General features: G+C 43.3%; 6 protein-coding genes across 6 annotated transcripts, besides 19 other annotated features; all 6 read left to right on the top strand.

The window, feature by feature from the left end:
• Nucleotides 1-753: 753 nt before the first annotated feature.
• Nucleotides 754-791: a microsatellite.
• A 121-nt stretch (nt 792-912) lies between these two features.
• Nucleotides 913-2,670, top strand: Tb10.6k15.1650 (hypothetical protein, conserved; the record flags this gene model as incomplete). The annotated part of the gene is made up of 1 exon (XM_818016.1): nt 913-2,670. The coding sequence occupies one exon, from the start codon at nt 913-915 to the stop codon at nt 2,668-2,670; it is 1,758 nt and encodes a 585-aa protein (XP_823109.1).
• Nucleotides 2,671-3,298: 628 nt separating this feature from the next.
• Nucleotides 3,299-4,939, top strand: Tb10.6k15.1640 (hypothetical protein, conserved; the record flags this gene model as incomplete). Its single annotated transcript, XM_818017.1, has 1 exon — nt 3,299-4,939. One exon carries the CDS (start codon nt 3,299-3,301, stop codon nt 4,937-4,939), a length of 1,641 nt encoding a protein of 546 aa, XP_823110.1.
• Nucleotides 4,940-5,328: 389 nt separating this feature from the next.
• Nucleotides 5,329-5,360: a sequence feature (AT_rich).
• Nucleotides 5,361-5,514: 154 nt separating this feature from the next.
• Nucleotides 5,515-5,560: a sequence feature (G-rich).
• A 262-nt stretch (nt 5,561-5,822) lies between these two features.
• Nucleotides 5,823-5,849: a sequence feature (AT_rich).
• Nucleotides 5,850-6,430: 581 nt separating this feature from the next.
• On the top strand, nt 6,431-7,297 carry Tb10.6k15.1620 (hypothetical protein, conserved; the record flags this gene model as incomplete). Its single annotated transcript, XM_818018.1, has 1 exon — nt 6,431-7,297. The coding sequence occupies one exon, from the start codon at nt 6,431-6,433 to the stop codon at nt 7,295-7,297; it is 867 nt and encodes a 288-aa protein (XP_823111.1).
• Nucleotides 7,298-7,367: 70 nt separating this feature from the next.
• Nucleotides 7,368-7,387: a microsatellite.
• A 174-nt stretch (nt 7,388-7,561) lies between these two features.
• Tb10.6k15.1610 (hypothetical protein) lies at nt 7,562-9,274 on the top strand (the record flags this gene model as incomplete). The annotated part of the gene is made up of 1 exon (XM_818019.1): nt 7,562-9,274. One exon carries the CDS (start codon nt 7,562-7,564, stop codon nt 9,272-9,274), a length of 1,713 nt encoding a protein of 570 aa, XP_823112.1.
• A 603-nt stretch (nt 9,275-9,877) lies between these two features.
• Tb10.6k15.1600 (kinetoplast DNA-associated protein, putative) lies at nt 9,878-10,507 on the top strand (the record flags this gene model as incomplete). The annotated part of the gene is made up of 1 exon (XM_818020.1): nt 9,878-10,507. One exon carries the CDS (start codon nt 9,878-9,880, stop codon nt 10,505-10,507), a length of 630 nt encoding a protein of 209 aa, XP_823113.1.
• An 82-nt stretch (nt 10,508-10,589) lies between these two features.
• Nucleotides 10,590-10,618: a microsatellite.
• Nucleotides 10,619-10,632: 14 nt separating this feature from the next.
• Nucleotides 10,633-10,687: a sequence feature (A-rich).
• A 392-nt stretch (nt 10,688-11,079) lies between these two features.
• Nucleotides 11,080-11,131: a sequence feature (GA-rich).
• An 82-nt stretch (nt 11,132-11,213) lies between these two features.
• Nucleotides 11,214-11,248: a sequence feature (AT_rich).
• Nucleotides 11,249-11,921: 673 nt separating this feature from the next.
• Nucleotides 11,922-11,969: a sequence feature (T-rich).
• Nucleotides 11,970-11,990: 21 nt separating this feature from the next.
• Nucleotides 11,991-12,052: a sequence feature (CT-rich).
• A 307-nt stretch (nt 12,053-12,359) lies between these two features.
• Nucleotides 12,360-12,409: a sequence feature (AT_rich).
• Nucleotides 12,410-12,559: 150 nt separating this feature from the next.
• Nucleotides 12,560-12,650: a sequence feature (A-rich).
• Nucleotides 12,651-12,865: 215 nt separating this feature from the next.
• Nucleotides 12,866-12,892: a microsatellite.
• Nucleotides 12,893-13,002: 110 nt separating this feature from the next.
• Nucleotides 13,003-13,033: a microsatellite.
• A 508-nt stretch (nt 13,034-13,541) lies between these two features.
• Nucleotides 13,542-13,586: a microsatellite.
• A 456-nt stretch (nt 13,587-14,042) lies between these two features.
• Nucleotides 14,043-15,341, top strand: Tb10.6k15.1570 (ethanolaminephosphotransferase, putative; the record flags this gene model as incomplete). The annotated part of the gene is made up of 1 exon (XM_818021.1): nt 14,043-15,341. One exon carries the CDS (start codon nt 14,043-14,045, stop codon nt 15,339-15,341), a length of 1,299 nt encoding a protein of 432 aa, XP_823114.1.
• A 264-nt stretch (nt 15,342-15,605) lies between these two features.
• Nucleotides 15,606-15,710: a sequence feature (GA-rich).
• A 682-nt stretch (nt 15,711-16,392) lies between these two features.
• Nucleotides 16,393-16,429: a microsatellite.
• Nucleotides 16,430-16,610: 181 nt separating this feature from the next.
• Nucleotides 16,611-16,663: a microsatellite.
• The last annotated feature ends 267 nt before the right edge of the window (nt 16,664-16,930 follow it).

Genomic DNA, 16,930 nt, shown 5'->3' on the forward strand with positions numbered 1-16,930 from the left:
GCATGATGTCGGGTTGTGCGTTGAAAGGGCCGTTAGAACTTGATGACCTTCACTCTCCTGCCTTTCCCTCGTTCATGCAATTCGTCGGCACTGGCCCCTCTGATACAGAGTGACTTTACGTGAAAATGGCGGCAAGGTCCATGAGAGACTCCAGTTTTTGTTGCTTCAGTTGGATGTTCGTCTTTCTTGAGGGGGTTTTCTTTTCTATAAAATTGCACTCCTTTGGTTGTTTCTCCTCTTGGAATGGCCGTTCCGCATTCTTTTTTTTTTTTTACCAGGGGTGTGGCTATATATCATTCATCGTGTAGGTCAACTAATGTGTGGGCTGCGGTGCTTTCGCGTCTTATGCGCATATATTCGTGTGTGCACAGACGATGGAATGCAACAGCATGGTGCCACTTTTAGTTTGAATTTCGTTTTGGCTAACTGGGATCATGACATCGTTATTTTCTTTGTGCTCTTTATATCATTTATGTTGCTCTTTTTTCCACTCACCCATTTCCTGGAAACGCTTCGTATGATTAGTATCAAAACCACCGTCACCGCCAAAACGAACGTGGTGCGTGAAGGAAAGGGTTGAAGAAGAACAACAACAATAAAACAAAACCGAAGGAGAAGGAACGAAGTGCATCCCTTGCCTGTGCAAGAACTGCACCCTCCAGAGTCTAAAAACTAGCTAACAGAAGTGCAGGCGTGAGAAATAGGTTGCACACCGCGGCGCAGTCCACAAAAGAGAAGGAAGCGGAGAGGTAAATACACACATATATATATATATATATCTAGATAGATATTCTTCTCTCCATATATCTACTTAGTTGCATAGCTGATTGCTTATATTTTAATTGTTTTCCCCCCTCTACTCTCCTTATTTTTCCCCATCCCCACTCCCTTTGACGGCGCTTATTATTACTCATGCCCGTCCATGCCCATGCCATGTGGAATTCTCTTTGCTTCTACAAGGCGTATTTACCACCAGAGGACACCGTAAGGGCAACTGGCTACGTGGTATTGGCTCTGGAGGAACCGGAAGAGGAGGTTTCGCCGGTACCGCGTGAGAACTCAAACGAGAGGGGCGTATCGCCATCGCTGTCGCATTTGGATTGGCCAGATGATGGCGCTTTATTTCCAGGGGACCGATTGACCGCCGGCGCAGCGACGAACAGCTCCCAGCTAAGCGATTTACCACCATCCCATGAGAGGTCAGTGATGGATAGGGACACCAAACTTCAGTTTTTTCTTTTCCGAAAGGAAGACGTCTCGCCGCCGTATATGAAGGGGATGCTCGGTAAAATACGTCATTGTTTTTTGCTCTGTTTGCAAGGCGATCGTGGGAACCCATGCCACTGCCACAGGGCACACCTTTTGAACGAAGATGCCTGGCGTTTGAAGCTCAGTTCATTTGATTTTTCAACTCTGTGTGTGTCATCCAACTTTTCGTTACGGTACATAGACGTCACTCACGTCCGTCCGACCGCGGGGTTTTTGTTCACCTGTGGTCTGCTTCACGAGCGAATCATTGTCGCGGCGCAACCTATTCTCTGCCGCTACAATGACAAGTGCCGCTACGGTTCGCAGTGCCTTTTCGTTCATGCTGACATTGGTGGTGACAATCTCACAAAAACGACAGCCGCCACCCCCCTGAGAAATTTGTTGCCCCCACAGGAGGGTCTCGACACTTTTTTGGCTCAGTTGGAGGAGGTGGAGCTCCAAACTGTAGGGGATGTGCAACGGCTGAGCACAAAGGCATTTGACGCTTTTGTCGGCGGATGTGAACCACAATGGACCCCATTATGGCTAAACATATCTATTTTCCGTGAAATTCAACCCAAGGCATCGCTGGAAAGTGTGCTAATTTCTTTTCCTGGTGTTACTGCGCCGGTAGTTCTGCCGCCAAATCTGACAAACGTACTTTCGTTGTTGGACATGTCTCAGAAAGATTTCTACAAACTGAAACTCACCATCAATGTACAGGCAGCGTGCGAAAAGATACGGGCCCGCTTTTGGTCTAGCAGAGATTACAGGACGTTAGACCTCAAAAGGGAAGGTGCGAAATCCTTTTTCACGAACATCACTTTAGAAATTTTACAGTTTCGATCAACAATGGCGGACTGTAGTTGGCGCAAGAAGGATCCAATGCGGCAGGTGGTGACCTCGCTGATGACGTACGTGGATCACAAGAAGTGTCACTGCAATGTCACTTGCGGGAGCCGAAGGCACTGGTCGATGCATAAGCCAGCACTATCTTCCAACGGAAATGGGATGAGTAATGCCACATTTCCCGACCATTCCTGGTGTACATGTCCGCGTTCTACTGTGATGGCTGTCAACTATGAGCTCAGCACACCCAGCGGCTCTCGATGCTCGGAGCAAAATGCACTGGGTAAATTGGCATCCATGGGCCTCCCCACATGTGCTGTACGGGAAGTATTTGTGCATGGGGAACATCAGGGATCAAAAAAGGACCCTAATCCGTTGTTTCCATGCGGTGTCTGTGAGAATATGTTGCGGAAGGTTGCCCACGATGTATTGGAAATTCATGGTGGAGACGTTATGTTGTACATGTACGACTCCACTCACAACCCCAAGAGACTTGTTTATCTTCCCATAACCGAAATTTCTTATAGAGACGACATGGGGTTTAGGGAGTTTGTGGCGGATCTTCATGAGTAGTGGTACCTTATTGTTACTCTCGGTATTTTCACGCACACCTCCCCCCTTGTCAACTCCTCTACCTTCCTTTCGTTTGGAGCGGTAGATGTTTTGCGGGTGGATATCCATTCGATGTCTGTTTGTAGTTTTTTTTCTTTCTTTTTATCGCGGTTATTTGGTTGTCTCTTCACAGCGTTCGTCAAATGCCACGCGGAAGCTATGTGAATATGCAAGCATTTGTTCCTCTTGATGTTGTCTTGGTCTTTTTCTATTTTGTTTGCGCTGGTGTGTACGTTTTTGTGAGACATCAATTCAATCTTACGTTTGTTTTGTCTATGCGGCTGAGCGACGCAGCGGACGTAGTCGTAATCACTTTCGTGCAATCAATTCCCACTTTTAATATCTGTTTGGAGACTCGCCATTGTTCATTCTGTTTTGTTTCTCCAGCCAAATTCCCCGTCGACTGATTCGCTAACCGCATGCGGTGGGTTAACGGATGAAGCGTATCTGAGGGCGTGTCCACTTTTTTTTTTGCTTTCTTTTAACTACTAATACTAATTCTGTTAGTAAATATATTTTCATCTTGTTTTTCACCTCCCTTGTCTCGCCTCTGCCCCTCTCAAAAGCAAAAAAAAACAAGTGAAGAATTATGACCACAATTTTAGAAAATGACAGAGCCTTCCGCATCGAATCAAATAGGGCAATGACGGTTTCCATCCATCTTATTGCCGTGGTATTGGCTTTTTTGACTCTAATTCTTGCGCCAACAGAAGTGGAGGGCGTCCCGGCTATACAGTACAAAACAAGTACGCGAAGGACAATGAACTGCGATAGGTTCACCAAGAACATCGATGAATGCGATACCGATAAGTACCATACGCTTTTACTTCTTCAAGCACTTCCATACATTTTGGTGGCCGTGTCTCTGTTATTTTTCATACCCATTTACTTTGTTTGCAAATATGTGTTTGACTGCTGTGGTGGGCGGAGGCAAAGCGTTAATTTCTGCCACCCCGACAAACGCAGCGCAACCGTCTACAACCGAATGGACCTTTTGCGACCGCGTATATTTGCAGTAGTCGCCGCAGTCGTATGTCTCGCAGCAGCAATTTTGGGTTGCTTGGCCATGTTGGTTATTCAGCAGTGCATGAGGGATGTTCGTAGCAGGGTACGCAACATCGTGGATATGGCGGTCGGATATGAGAAATTACATATGAGTGCAATGAAAGTCGCGCTTTACAATAGCGAAACTGATTCTGAATATCCATTTTTGCTTTCGAGTTTAGAGTCGAATGGACCGCAGTTAAACACCTTATTTCGCAGTCGTGTGGAAACAGTCAAGGGCATTTATGACCGAACGGTTTTAAGCGCTGTTAACGCCGGGAGAAGAGCGGGGTTTTGGATGCTCGGTCTCTTTTTGGCTCCTACAGTCCTTACGCTGGTGGGGCTACCGGTAGCATTTTGTAACTACAGGCGGTACGTCTCCATGTTCCTCTTTTTGTTTATTGGTGTTTTTGGCATTATTGTGTGGACCACCGCAGGGGCTTTTGCTGCACTCAATTTCTTTATTACGGACAGTTGCTTTGAGGTTGAGGAGTTTGCAGAGGGACGCTCCAACATTCTCACCGCCTTATCGGAGTGTGACGAGACAAGTTTAACTAGACCTACGGCTATCATTGAGTCACTCTTTAAATCACAGGCGGGCAAAACGTGTGAAATATTGAAACCATATTGCTACAATGACGGACAGGACTCCACATCTAGTGCCACCAGCGGTTCCGTTTTTTCCTGCCCTAAAGACATGTCGTGTGACAATGTGACGGACCTACAGATGGCTGCATGGGTTGATTCGACAATTGTTATCGCACAGGGAATTGTTAATAACAGTGGCGCTCTCCAAGAGGCGAAGAATAAAGGACATTTTTGTTCGTCTGTTCGTGACGGGGGAATGTGTGACTTGCGGAAATGCGCCAGTGACTGTAAGTTGGGAAATTCGTTAAGTAATGTTGGCCGTGTTGCCAAAAGTGTACTGGTGGGAGTAACAGCGGTTTCGAGGGCGCGCGCGATGCACGAGACGGTCGGCAGTGCGCTAGGCAGTTGTGAGTCGGTTTTAACGACTTTAGCGAGTGCAATGCTCTCCCCATGTAAAACCGCAACCAAAAGTTTGTTCGTCGTGGAGGAGTGCCTTGGCCTTCTTGGCTTAGGCTGTATTTTAGCTATGTTTGTGTACGCCATAGGGGCGAAACGCTTCATTTCTCTGAAAAAGGCGTACGTCCCACAGAACGACTAATAACATTTTCTTTTTACGTTGTGCTCTCTTTTCGCTCCTTCCCATCGTTCCTTTGCCTCTCCATCTCTCCATCTTCCTCACTTTATTTTTTTTTCTTCCCCCCTCCAGTTCTTTCTATTCGTGCTGACAATTACACCATTTTTTATGCTCTTTGAATTGTATGGCTTTACTCGCCATCCATCAATAGTGACACAAGCAGAATGAGCGTGAGGTTTTTAAGTTGACACGAAATGAATGGAATGGAGGCGAAGAAGAATATGAGCGAGACCCGAGAGATGTTGATTTTGATGAAGCTTTGCGCAGGGAGTAGAAGGGGTGAGGAAAAAAAAATTCCAAAACTAATAATCACATCTATCTATGAGAAGTACGTATTTTGTTTTCATTCTTACTTTATTTAAATAAATAAATATATATAATTTTTGCTCATTGGGTGGTTTGGGACCGGAATGACATTATCCGTATCTTTCCTACTGATTTGTTGTTTGCGTTGCGGTGTGGGGCACTTCAGGTAGTAGTGACTCTCTTACTTTTTTTTTTACATTTTTGTTTATAGAAGTGGAGGGGAAGTTTGGCACGGCGGGGCGGGCGAGGCGTGAGGGGAGGGGGGGGGGGGGCGGGGGGAAACACACGACGCCGTGTGCATTTTTGTTTGCCTTTTTTTTCTTTTTTGTCATGTGTTGTGTTGGTGATGAGGGACGGTGAGGAAAAAGGCCAGTTGTGAGATTTATGTGTGCTTTGGGACCTAAATGGACTTGGACTGGTATGGAGGTAAGGGAATTTTAATACGATACTCAGTTTGCATGTAGCGCCACTGTGTTGTACACTGAACCTTGATTTGTGTGTAAGTTAGAGACGAAAAAAGGAGAAAAAAAATTACGTGAGGATTAAAAAAAAAATAATAATAATAAATGCCTTGAGAAAATGTTGGAATTTACTTTACCACTCGTTTGTGTGCCTTTGCGGTCCCTCTACGGTTTTCCCTTCTTCACTTCACTCCCATTCCGTCTTCTCTTTTTTTTCTCCCTCCCCATTTTCCTCTGTTTCCTTGCCCCTAGTTACCAATTCTTTCGTTTTCATTTATCCGAATTTGTAAAATGAAACAGAAAATGGAAAGAAAAGACAAGAAGTGCGGGGGGGGGCGGGAGAAAATGTCACGTGTTAGTATTGCTTTAGTGTTTTTTCGTTTTCACTCTCTCTCTCTCTCCAATATGTTTTGCATGCCATATTTCCGCTCCGTCAGTAGTAGAGTGACTTTGTCGGTCTCTGTTGTAACGTTATTGTTTATTATTACTATTATTGTTGATCTCCCCACCATCATCTTATTGCTTCTTCTTTTCCCCTTCCCCTTGTTGTTTCTTCCGTTGCGTTATTTTATTTGTACCGTACGCGTTTCCACACATACACACAATATATATATATATATGTACTCAATATATACTGTAAGGACACATCCCGCATCTGGAGGGGAAAATAGTTTAGCGAATCACGCAGATGTCATCGCTTGCCGAGAGACTCGTGCAACAGTTGCTGAAATTTCATCAACGTGGAGCTGAGCTCGAACAGGAGCAGAAGACGCTTGCGGAGGAGGAGAAATGCAACCAAACTCTCCAGGAACGCCTCAAACAAATGCAAGAACAAGTGCAGAAGGTGCGGGAAATTCGTGCGGTACTTAACGAACACAACCGTGCGGCGGAGGAAAAGTATGAGCAGGCAATAAAAGATGATGAGGCAAAGCGGGCGCTGATGTCAGAGGAATTGCAGGCAACTTTATCAGAGGTGAATTCATATGCAGAGGAAATTGCGCACATGGAAGCAAAAGCAGCGCAAGAGAATAAGCTACTGAAGGAACAACTTGAGATATACACCAGATTTCACTTGGATGGGCAGGACAAATACAATGAAATCATGCGTTCCAGGGAGCAGGAATACGCCAAGTTGGAGGCGAAGAAGGAAGCGGACGCCGCCCGGAAACCGCAGCTTCTGGCCGAATTATCGGAAGAGAATGAGCGTTTCCTTCAAACTCGCAAGGAGGAAAAGGAACTTGAAGTTCTAATGGATGGTTGGGTGGCACGTGTAACGGAGCTTCAAGAAAGGTTTTTAAAAGCAAGAAGGTTCTTTGAAAGTTTTAAGGAAGAAAAGGAAAGACATGTGAAGCGGATTCGATCACTTGAAAGTGAAAAAACCGTGTTGTTGGCGCGGGTGGAAAGATGTAGAGCAGAGCGTGACAAGGAGCAAGCAAAGGCGAAGGCATTCGAGGAAAAGGTCATCACACAAAAGAAACAGATAGAGAAACTTAGTGCCGTTGCACACATGCTCGAGTCCGGAAGCTTAGCAGAGAGTACGGATGCGGCAACATAGAGAGTTTTCCTGTTTCCCTTTCTCTTTTTTATATTTTTATTTCTGCCTTTTTTTGTTTTGTCCTGCCCGCGTGTGTGTGTGTGTGTGTGTTTTTGTTTTTTTGTTCTTCCATGTTTCGGACGTCTATCGGTGTGTATGGTAAAAAGATATGTTGTAACCGCACATCGTAATGACCTTGACATATTCACCAGGTGCATTCGCCCGTGCCGTTTGTGTTTTGAGTTTCCACAGCTAATTGTGAAGAAATAGGGTTTAATAACGGTTATGGTGTCCACCACCTGTCTGGTGGGCCCCACGTGGGTGGCCCCTCAATTAGTTATTACTATTACTATTATTAATATTGTTGATGTCATTTCTTCTCATTTTGTTGTCTGGGTTTCGTCCCTGTGTTCCGTTTTACCTTGTCGCTGTGGTTGTATACACGCTTTGCATTGCGGCCTTCTTTTTGTTTTTTTTTGTCTTCACGTGACTCCTCACCTCAAAAAAAAAAATACAAGGCAATTTAAAATGTACTCGGATAGCGAGAGCATTATTAGTGAGTTTGACGACTTTACTTCTGATGAGGACCCAGAAATGGATGACTTTGATCGTTTGCTCGATGAACAGGTAGAGCATCAGGAGGATTCTCTTTACACGTTGCGTCTCTCCTATTTGCGGCTTTTTGAGGATGAAGATGGCCCACTTCGATCAGCATTCCCCGACTTATATGTTCCATCTAAGGAGATTCTTCTTGACTTGAGTAACGTGTTAAGTTGTGAGGGGGATTGTGAGGAGGATGGGGAAAATGTGGAATATGAAGGAGAAGATATTGACTGGGAGGCTGCAGCGAAAGATCATGAGGCATTTGATAAACACGGGGAAGAGGGGGGTGATGATGGAGATGCGGAGGAAAATCATGACGTGCGACTACAACCGGAAAACGGGTGTGCGGAAACCACTTTGAGAACTGTTGGGAAACCAAGCCCTGCCACAAAATTCATGGACAAGCACCGAGGAAATTCTTTACTTGTTGAGGTGGGGTTAACAGTGAGTCGCAGCGAACTCAGGGAGCGTCATGTGGCGCAGTACCCAGATATTGACTTTGTTGTGGGTTACATTCAAAGGGAACCCACAGGTTGGGCACTACTAATGACCGAAGATCCCAACACGGTAGAAGGGATCAAGTCATATTACCCTTCTCACCGTTTGGCAACCGAAAGTGATTACGTTATGTTTTTCAGGTCTACACACCCCAAAAAGACAGGTTTTGTGACTATCCCTAATCCTCCGCAGAGGCAACAAAAGAAGGGACGGAGGCAATATATCAGGCAGATGCAAAGTTCTGCCGCTCTATCTGCTCACATCGAGGCGATGGGAGGAATGCAAAATGCTATTTTTGTGTTCCTTGACGTGGAGGCAGCTGTGGTTCAAAAGAATTCTGTCCCCCTTCCGCTGGAGATTGCGCTGGTTCCGAGTGGAGGTGATCATTCCTTCCAACCTTTCCATTGTTTCCTTCATCCAGGCGTGATAGAAAATTCCCAAGTAGCATTAGGACTAAGTTGCGGTGCAATTCCCTCAAGTCACCACGTACCACTAAACAATGTCACGTTTCTTCGCCGTGACTACACGAAAGTTGCTGAGGAGATTTCCCAGTTTTTGTCTTGCGAGCGGGTAGTGCTTATCAACAAGGGTTCTCTTATGGATGTTCAGGCTCTGCGGTGGGTATTTGGAGCTGCTCGGATTGCAGAAAGCAGTAACATGCCCATACCCAAACTGGAGGATATTGCTTGTTTTGATATCCAAGCCTTAAAGAAACTACTCGCACAGGGTGAATGGCGGGAAACTAAAGGTGATGCGGCGGAGACTCATGGTGAATTCTGTTGGTACCATGCCGGTATGCAAGAAGGGTTGAGGAGAGAAATTGTTGGATATACGGAGTCGCACTGTGCATTAAAAGATGCTCAGGTAATTCATGGCGTGGTGCAGAGGTATCTTTAACCTTCACATAGTTACGTTCCCTGTGGTCGCGCTGTGACCGCATTTATTATTATAATTTTGTTCGCTTTCACACACCTCTTTTATTTCTCCCCGCGTTTTTACTAACCGTGAGGTGGAGCAAAGGCATGTATTCGGCGAGACATTGATTACTTAAACTCGAGAAGAGCATAAATTAAACTTGATTTCACTTGTGTGCTTTTCCGTACGGGACTTCGCTTTTTTTTTTTTAAAGTCGCTTCAACCTGTCTGTTATTTGCTGATTGACTAAATTCTTTTATTTTTTTTCCCCCTTTTCATCCTCTTCTTCTTAGAGACCCCAAGCACTGAAGGCTTGCGGTTACTCACGCAAAACATTTTTTTTTGTTTTGTATCATTTGGGTCAGAGGCAGTAAAACACCAAGAGGGGGGAAAAAAAAAGAAGAGCAGTTAAAAACAAAACAAAGCAACGACAGAAATAATAATAGTAATAATAGAAAAGAAGTAGAGCGGAAACGATACCAGAAAAAATAGAAGTGATAAGTAACTGTGTCAACAGTGAACATCGACAGAAGGAGGAAGTAACAGCGACGGCGAGTGGAGAGAGGGAAAGTTATTAATATAGATATGTTCCGCGCTTGTTTGCGTTTTCTAGCTGTGAGTCCCTTCACACTTTTTATGATGGATCAAAAAAACAATCCCGCACTGAAGGGATGTGCTATCTCTAAGAGAGGGAAATTACTCTCTAAGATGTATAAGGAACTCTCGCAAAACCAACGGCGTGAACTTAATATGCGTGCCGCCCGCCATCCGAACCTTGGGAAGCGGTCGAAGACAGAAATAACTGATGAAAAGCGCTCGTCGCGTCGCAAGAGCAAAGGAACTTTCGCAACGTTTGTGAAGAATAACTACGCATCAGTGCGTGGATTGAATTATCGCAAGCGGTTTGCAGCACTTTCCAAGTTATATAACTTATCCCGGCCTATACAAATGGAGGAAGTAATTAAAAGTATGCCAAAAGGGCATTCCCTTGCTGCGTTGCCTGGAGGAAAGGGTTCCGCTAGTGTTAAGGCAAAAGAGAAGGAAGTAGTAATAGCGAAGGCAGTTCAGGACGCTAGTGAAATGTTGCGAGCGGCGCAAAAAGAAGGGGGAAAATCCGATACAAGTGAAAAGAAACCAACACGGAAGGGACGGGGAGCACCGAAAAAGGAAGAGAAACCAACTCAAAAAGAAAAGAAGGTAACGAAAAAAAAGTGAAGGAAATGTGGCTGAGTGGGAGGGTTAAATCAGTTGTTGTAATTGCGAAGAATGGATGCATGGGCGTGGGCGTGTGTAAGTGGAGGGAGAGAGAGGGAGGGAGAGAGAGAGTCGCAGAAGCAGACAAGAAGACAAAACAAAGCAAAAAAAAATACTGAGATAAAATAAAATAAAATCAAAGTCTCGGAGGGAGAGAAGGAAAGACAAACACGAAAGACGGATAACTGATATGGAGAAGGATTGCCCTTGGTGTCTTATACTCTCATTTTTTTTGTTTTTACCGTGATTAGTGTATTCATGCTGCATATCTTGCGTCTGCTCCTTTCGCTTTTCGTTAGTTCCGTGACGTCATGTCGTTATCTTTTGGTGGGGATGTGCGCCTTCTCAGGGGCGGTTATTGAGGGAAGAAAAAGAAAAAAAACACGCACAAGAAGAAAAGAAATGTGTATTTGTAGTTTTCGAACTTTTAGTTGTATTGTTTGTCTTTCTTTTTTCTTTTTCTTTCTTTGTTTTGCCTCTTGCTTGGGTAGGTGACAGTAGCGATTGCGTATGGAACTGATGCATTTGGAGGTGAGGGAAGGAGTCGAAGAGAGAAGGAAGGAGAAAAAGAATGGAAGGAAAGAAAAGATGGAAATGCGGCTCCTGAAGTGTTTAAAAGACGTATACTTTCTTTCATTGCATTTCTTTCTTTCTTTCCTCCCGTGTCTTTTAATTATTTATCATTATTATTATCATTATAAACTGTATTGTAGTTGTTTTGGAAGGTATGCACCGCGTCGGTCTTAAGAAGACGGCCACCATGTGTAGGGGAGATAAAAGGAGGAGGTGGATGGAATGACATTATGTCTGTACAGTTATAGTAGTGAGTAGAAGGAATGAAGTCTTCTTTCCCTCCTTTCTTGCCTCACTCATGTTTCTAATTGCATTTATGTCTCCAATCGTAGCAGTAATGTTTGTGCTGAAGGGAATAAGTGGGCCCCCCCCTCCATTCCGCATTCATCCATCCATGCCTTTTTGTTAAACCTCTCCTTTTTAGTTGGTGTTTCTTGACTCTTCTAATGTTTTTCTTTTTTGCCTTCGTTTCGTTAGTTCCCCCCTTCGCTGAATTTTTGAGTTGTTGATACATCCTTTTTGCAGTGCGTCCTCGAGTGTTTCGTTACCGTGTTGCACGTTTGGCTGAGCGTTCCGTCGCCTTGTTGATGTTCTGTTGTTGTCATTTAGAAACATTTTTTATTTTGTTTTTGCGTTCGCTCTGCTTTAACCTTTCCCTCCCTCCCTCCCTTTCGCTTCGCTTCTATTATCATTATTTTTATGCATTTTTCACTTTTCCCGTCAAAACACTCCACCATGCAAACTTATTGTTATTTTTCGGTATTCCCTTTCCATTTCATTGTGAGCTGCAAACCTCGATGTTTTTGCTTTTGTTTTGTTTTCTTTTTTTTCTTTTCTCCTTCTTTCTTTTGTCGGGCATATGATTTCAGTTTCCTCCTCCCCCACACTCCTCATCTTCCGCATTCTCTTTTTTTTTTTTCTCCCTCTCTTCTTTTGATTGCTCCCATGGCTCTTATTTGTATATTTTAAGAATTGCGGTTCAGATGAATATTGAGGGTTGAGGCACTGACTTTCAATGCAAAAGGCAAAAGGCAGAAACAACACTAACAATAAAAAAAACAATAACGAAAAAGAGAAAACGCAAAATAGGTGGTCGGACTATATTTTCTGTCATGTACGCGTGCCCCTTTTATTTATCTGTTTCGGTTCTTCTAACTTCTTTCAAGCACACATATGTAGATAGATATACATTTATTTTTATGTATGAGTGCTTGTAAATCATAGAACTTTTTTTTTTCTCTTTTTTAAATAATCAAATATATATATATATTTATATAAACATATTTATTAGAGGGTAATGGGTGCTGAGGATTTAATAAGAGGGATGCAAAAAGAGAGGAGTGACAGAAGGGGAATACATGTACAAATATGCATGAATAGATATATGTGAGGTTCGGGAGGGAAGCAAAATAACTTTCGGAAAAGTTGACACACACACACAAAAAAAAAGAGAAAAGAAGAATGCAAAAGAAAAATAATAATAATAAAATAGAAGCAGCACGCAGTAAAGGAAAAGAAAGAAATAAAAAGATGTGTTTCCTCAGTAAAGTGATTGGTGTGCTAAAGCTGTGGTGCATGTGCGTTCTTGATGCGCCGTCTTTATTTATTTATTCTTCTTCTTTTGCTCAATTTTTTTTTTTTTGTGTGTGTGTGTGGTTGAGTAGATTCAGCAGTGGAAAAGGAGAAAAGGAGGAGAGGAGTCGCTGTCGTATTTTTATTGTTGGGTGCGTGAGCGCGTTGGCACATAACAAAAACCAAAACAAAAACAAAAACCGCTTTGGGACCATTATATTTTGTCCATACAAATGGTCCCGCGCATAAAAAGGTTGCTCCCCTTCAAGCAGTGGCGAGACGTTGTACTTCTTCTTACATTTGACTCCTCCTTTTCTTTTTCTTTTTCTTTTTTTTTCTTTTCCCCTTGTGTTACTTCTATGGTTTCTGTCACATATCTATTTCCCCTTTCCCCTATTTTTTCTTGTTTTCTTTTATATTTTTCATCCACTTCCTCTTTAGTCAAAACCAAAGGAATAATCAAAGGAAATACATTTTTAAAGCAATAGGGGGAATTCACATTATTTTATGTTGGATTTTTGTTTTGTTTTGGCGAAGCTGCTGCGATGTTGCCATGAACGCGAGCCGACGTGACGTTTGTGGTGGTGCTCCTCAACAAATGCGGTTAAAAACTTTGCGGCTCGGCATTTTTCTTTTTCTTTTTTTTTTTTGTAGAAATTTGCCTGCGTTTCCGCACCATGAAGGGATAAGAGTGCGTTGGGTTGTGTCATAATGCTGAAGTCAAAGAAATTACAACTTGGTTCGTTTTCGATCCGTTTAAACGTGCATTTAAGGATGGAAGTTTGGAATGAAATTTTGTGCGAATATTTGAGATCGTTTCGCTGCTCGTGTGGATTTTGCTTTCCACAAAATTATTATTATTATTATTATTATTATTATTATTGTCATCATTATTTTCGTTTCTTCAAGCTACCCTATTCATGAGCTCTTGTTACTCTGCTTTTTTTTTTTTGAAAGAAGCAAAAGTGAAGAACAACGCGTTTGCCAAAAAAGCAACAACAGATAAACAAACATAAATAACAAACGTTGTAGAGGCAAAACGGACAAAATAAAGGACGGCCGAATAAAGGGGGAGGATCCAACAAAATATAGAACAAACAGACGGGCAAAAGCTGTCGAGCGGGTAGATAAATAAGTTCACCCCTTTTCAAAGGGGGAAAAGGAAAGAAGAAACCAAACAGCCAACCAGGCAATCAAAAGGGCGTGAGTCACCCTGTGGTTATTGAAAGGAAACAAAAAAAAAAGAAAAAAAATTAGAGGCTGAAGAGGTGCGTTGGTGGCACGGGTTCGGGTGAGGAAGTGAATAGAACTGCATCATCATTTTTTTTTTTTTGGTTGTGTGTAGGCCGCAATGAACGCGCCTCACAGAACTCCCGGCAGCAATTCCGCTGGGAATACCGGCCCCGGGTCACACCGGTCCCGCTGCATTAGTTTAGATCCACGGGTTCATGAACACATTCCACCGCATTTCCTACCGAATTTGGCCAAATACAAATATAGCGGTAGTGACTCTGGCATAATTTCGAACTATGTCATGCAGCCATACTGGAACTTTATCGTAAGTCTTGTTCCCATGACTGTCGCGCCCAACGCCATTACCGTCACGGGGTTTGTGATGTGCCTCTCTTCTGCGCTTTTGGTTATGTTCTTTTACTACTTCGGAAATGCCGAGTATCCTTGTTGGGTGTGGCTGTATGCCGTCATATGCCTTTTTGCGTACCAGACACTTGATGCAATAGATGGAAAACAGGCCCGTCGTACTAATACGGGGTCACCACTTGGTGAATTGTTTGACCATGGGTGTGACGTCATATTAACACCTTTTGTACAAATGATGATATGCTGTGCTCTAAATACGCCTCCCTGTGTTACCTTTGTGTACATCACACTCTCATCATGCGCAGTCTTTGGTGCCATCTGGGAGCAGTTTGTCACCGGTACACTTGACTTCGGTTACGTCAATGGTCCCACTGACGGCATATTGCTCGCGTGCGGTATTTTTCTCATCACAGCCATCATGTCACCAGCCGTGTGGGATACTCAAGTGGCTGGACCTTACGAGGTGCCGTTGCCGTCATGGTTAGGCAGTTGCGGTGGCTCGTTCGTGATTGGATCAGTGCGGAGTATGTTATTTACCTTTTATGTGGTATCTGGGACTCTGACACTGCTAACAAACATATTGCATGTTTTAAAAAGGCCAAACATTCAGAAACCTGGTATGGCCGTGACAACTGCCCTACCGGTTGTCTGCTTGCTGGTACTTCACGTCTGGATGTATCTGGTTTACCGCCCCATCCATGAGAAGTATCCATATGCACTGGAGTTGAGTTTTCACGTTTTGATATCTTACACTGCCACACGCATGACTGTTTCCAGGTTGTGCGCAATGCCGTTTAACCTTTTCAGTGGGTTGTTTATCATTACACTACTCTTCACTGTTGCTCCGCTCTTCATCCACACCTACTTGCCTCTTGCTGAGGAAAAATATGTATTGCCATCACTTGGCTCCGCCACAGTGGCGCTTGCAGTACTGGGGTTCTGGCAGTACTTCCATATGATTCTTTCCGTTATCACACAGATGGCGTACTTTCTTCGCATTTCGGTTTTTTCTATTACATCGCGTCATGACTCCAACACGAAGTGGGAGTAGGAGTTGCATTGATTTTGCTGACTTTGCAATGTGGTGTTGAAATTATTGGTGAAAGGGATGTGGGGAAGTTGAGACCCTAGGCACTATCATCACTAGATCACAAAAAGAGAAAGTAGCTGTTGATTGGTGAATCAATTAAGAGGAACCATCAACTGTATGTGCGTCTGTGAGTAGTGGGAACGGTAGTGAAGTGGTCTTAACATATGATGTAAACCAAAGATGGTTTTTCCATCTTCTTTTTTCTTTTTTTCCCCCGTTGGAGTCAAGGGAGGGAGGGAGGGGGGGGGGGGGAATAGGAAACAGGGAGAGAATAGAAGAAAGGAGTGGAAAGGTGGGAAGGTTTAGAGAAGCGGTGAGTTGAAGGAGAGGCATGCTAAGAAGATGGAGGGAAAAGTTGAGTGTCTTGTTTGTGCCTCTTATCGATTGTTCCGTTTTCTGCTTTTGCTTTTTTATCATTGATGGTACAATTTTATCTTTTCGTAAAATATGCGTCGCTTGGTTAGTTGTTGCTGTTTTTTTTTTCCTTCCTTCACTTCGCGGAGATTGCACCGTAGCAGTGGTGAGCAGTTGGGAAAAGGGGAAAAACAAAGAGGAAAAAAAGGAACGAAGGTGTAGTCGAGGAAGTAACGCGGAGGAAAGGAATATGAAGCAAATACAAGCACAACAAGAACAGGAGATGTGTTGTATATCTAAATAATAATACTAATAATAAGGAAAAAGGCATTGAAGGAAAGAGTTCGAGATAAATCTATTTCTCACTATTTGTCCAATCTCACCTTTTGCGTGTTACTACGGGAGGGCGCCGTTGCGGGAAGGGAATTCCGAACTACTTTTGAATGACCGGATTTTTTCTTTTTTTTTAAAAAAAACTTTCCTCAGCTGGTATTATAGCTGCATAACTTACTGTTTTGTTTCGTTGTGTCTTTTTTTTTTTTTTAAATGACCATCGCCTTATATCACCCTCTTTTCTCAGCATGTGCTTTTATGGAGGGTTTGAGTGGAGAGAGGGCGGTTGTGTTTCGGTTTCGGTTCCACAAACTAGTCGTACGTTTATATACGCGTATGTATATATATATATATATATATATCAGTATGCAATTATGTGTATGTATTTCCACGTGTATATTTGTAAGTGAATCGGGTCTAATTACTTCCTCTCCAATCAAAATGGGCTTATGCTGTTGTCAGGTTGCGGTTTCTTCGTCTGCTTTAACGCTGATTTTTCACATATTTACTCTGATTGCTTCTCTGTTCGGTTTGTTTGTGTTACTTTTCTTCTTTCTTTCTTTTCTTTTCCTTTTTTCATCTTTATCTTTTTTTTTTCGCATTATTTGTTGTTCATGTTGTGGCTGATGTTGGTTATTTTTCCGCCTGGGTTGTGGGAGGACCACCGAACTTTTCCCTCATCTCCCGCTCTAGGCGCATGTTCTGTACTTTATTTCCTGTTTTTTTTTTTTTTGGTCTTCGTCTTCATTCCTCTTTTCTTTTCCACGTGCTTATTTCACTTTGTTGTTGAACAACACTGTCCTTGTTGTACTGCGGTTATGCACACGCCAACAGCTCGCCTTCAGGTATAAATTTTATGCGGC

The sequence above is a fragment of the Trypanosoma brucei genome, chromosome 10 (genome assembly GCF_000002445.2).
Source record: "Trypanosoma brucei brucei TREU927 chromosome 10, whole genome shotgun sequence".
Taxonomy (NCBI): domain Eukaryota; phylum Euglenozoa; class Kinetoplastea; order Trypanosomatida; family Trypanosomatidae; genus Trypanosoma; species Trypanosoma brucei.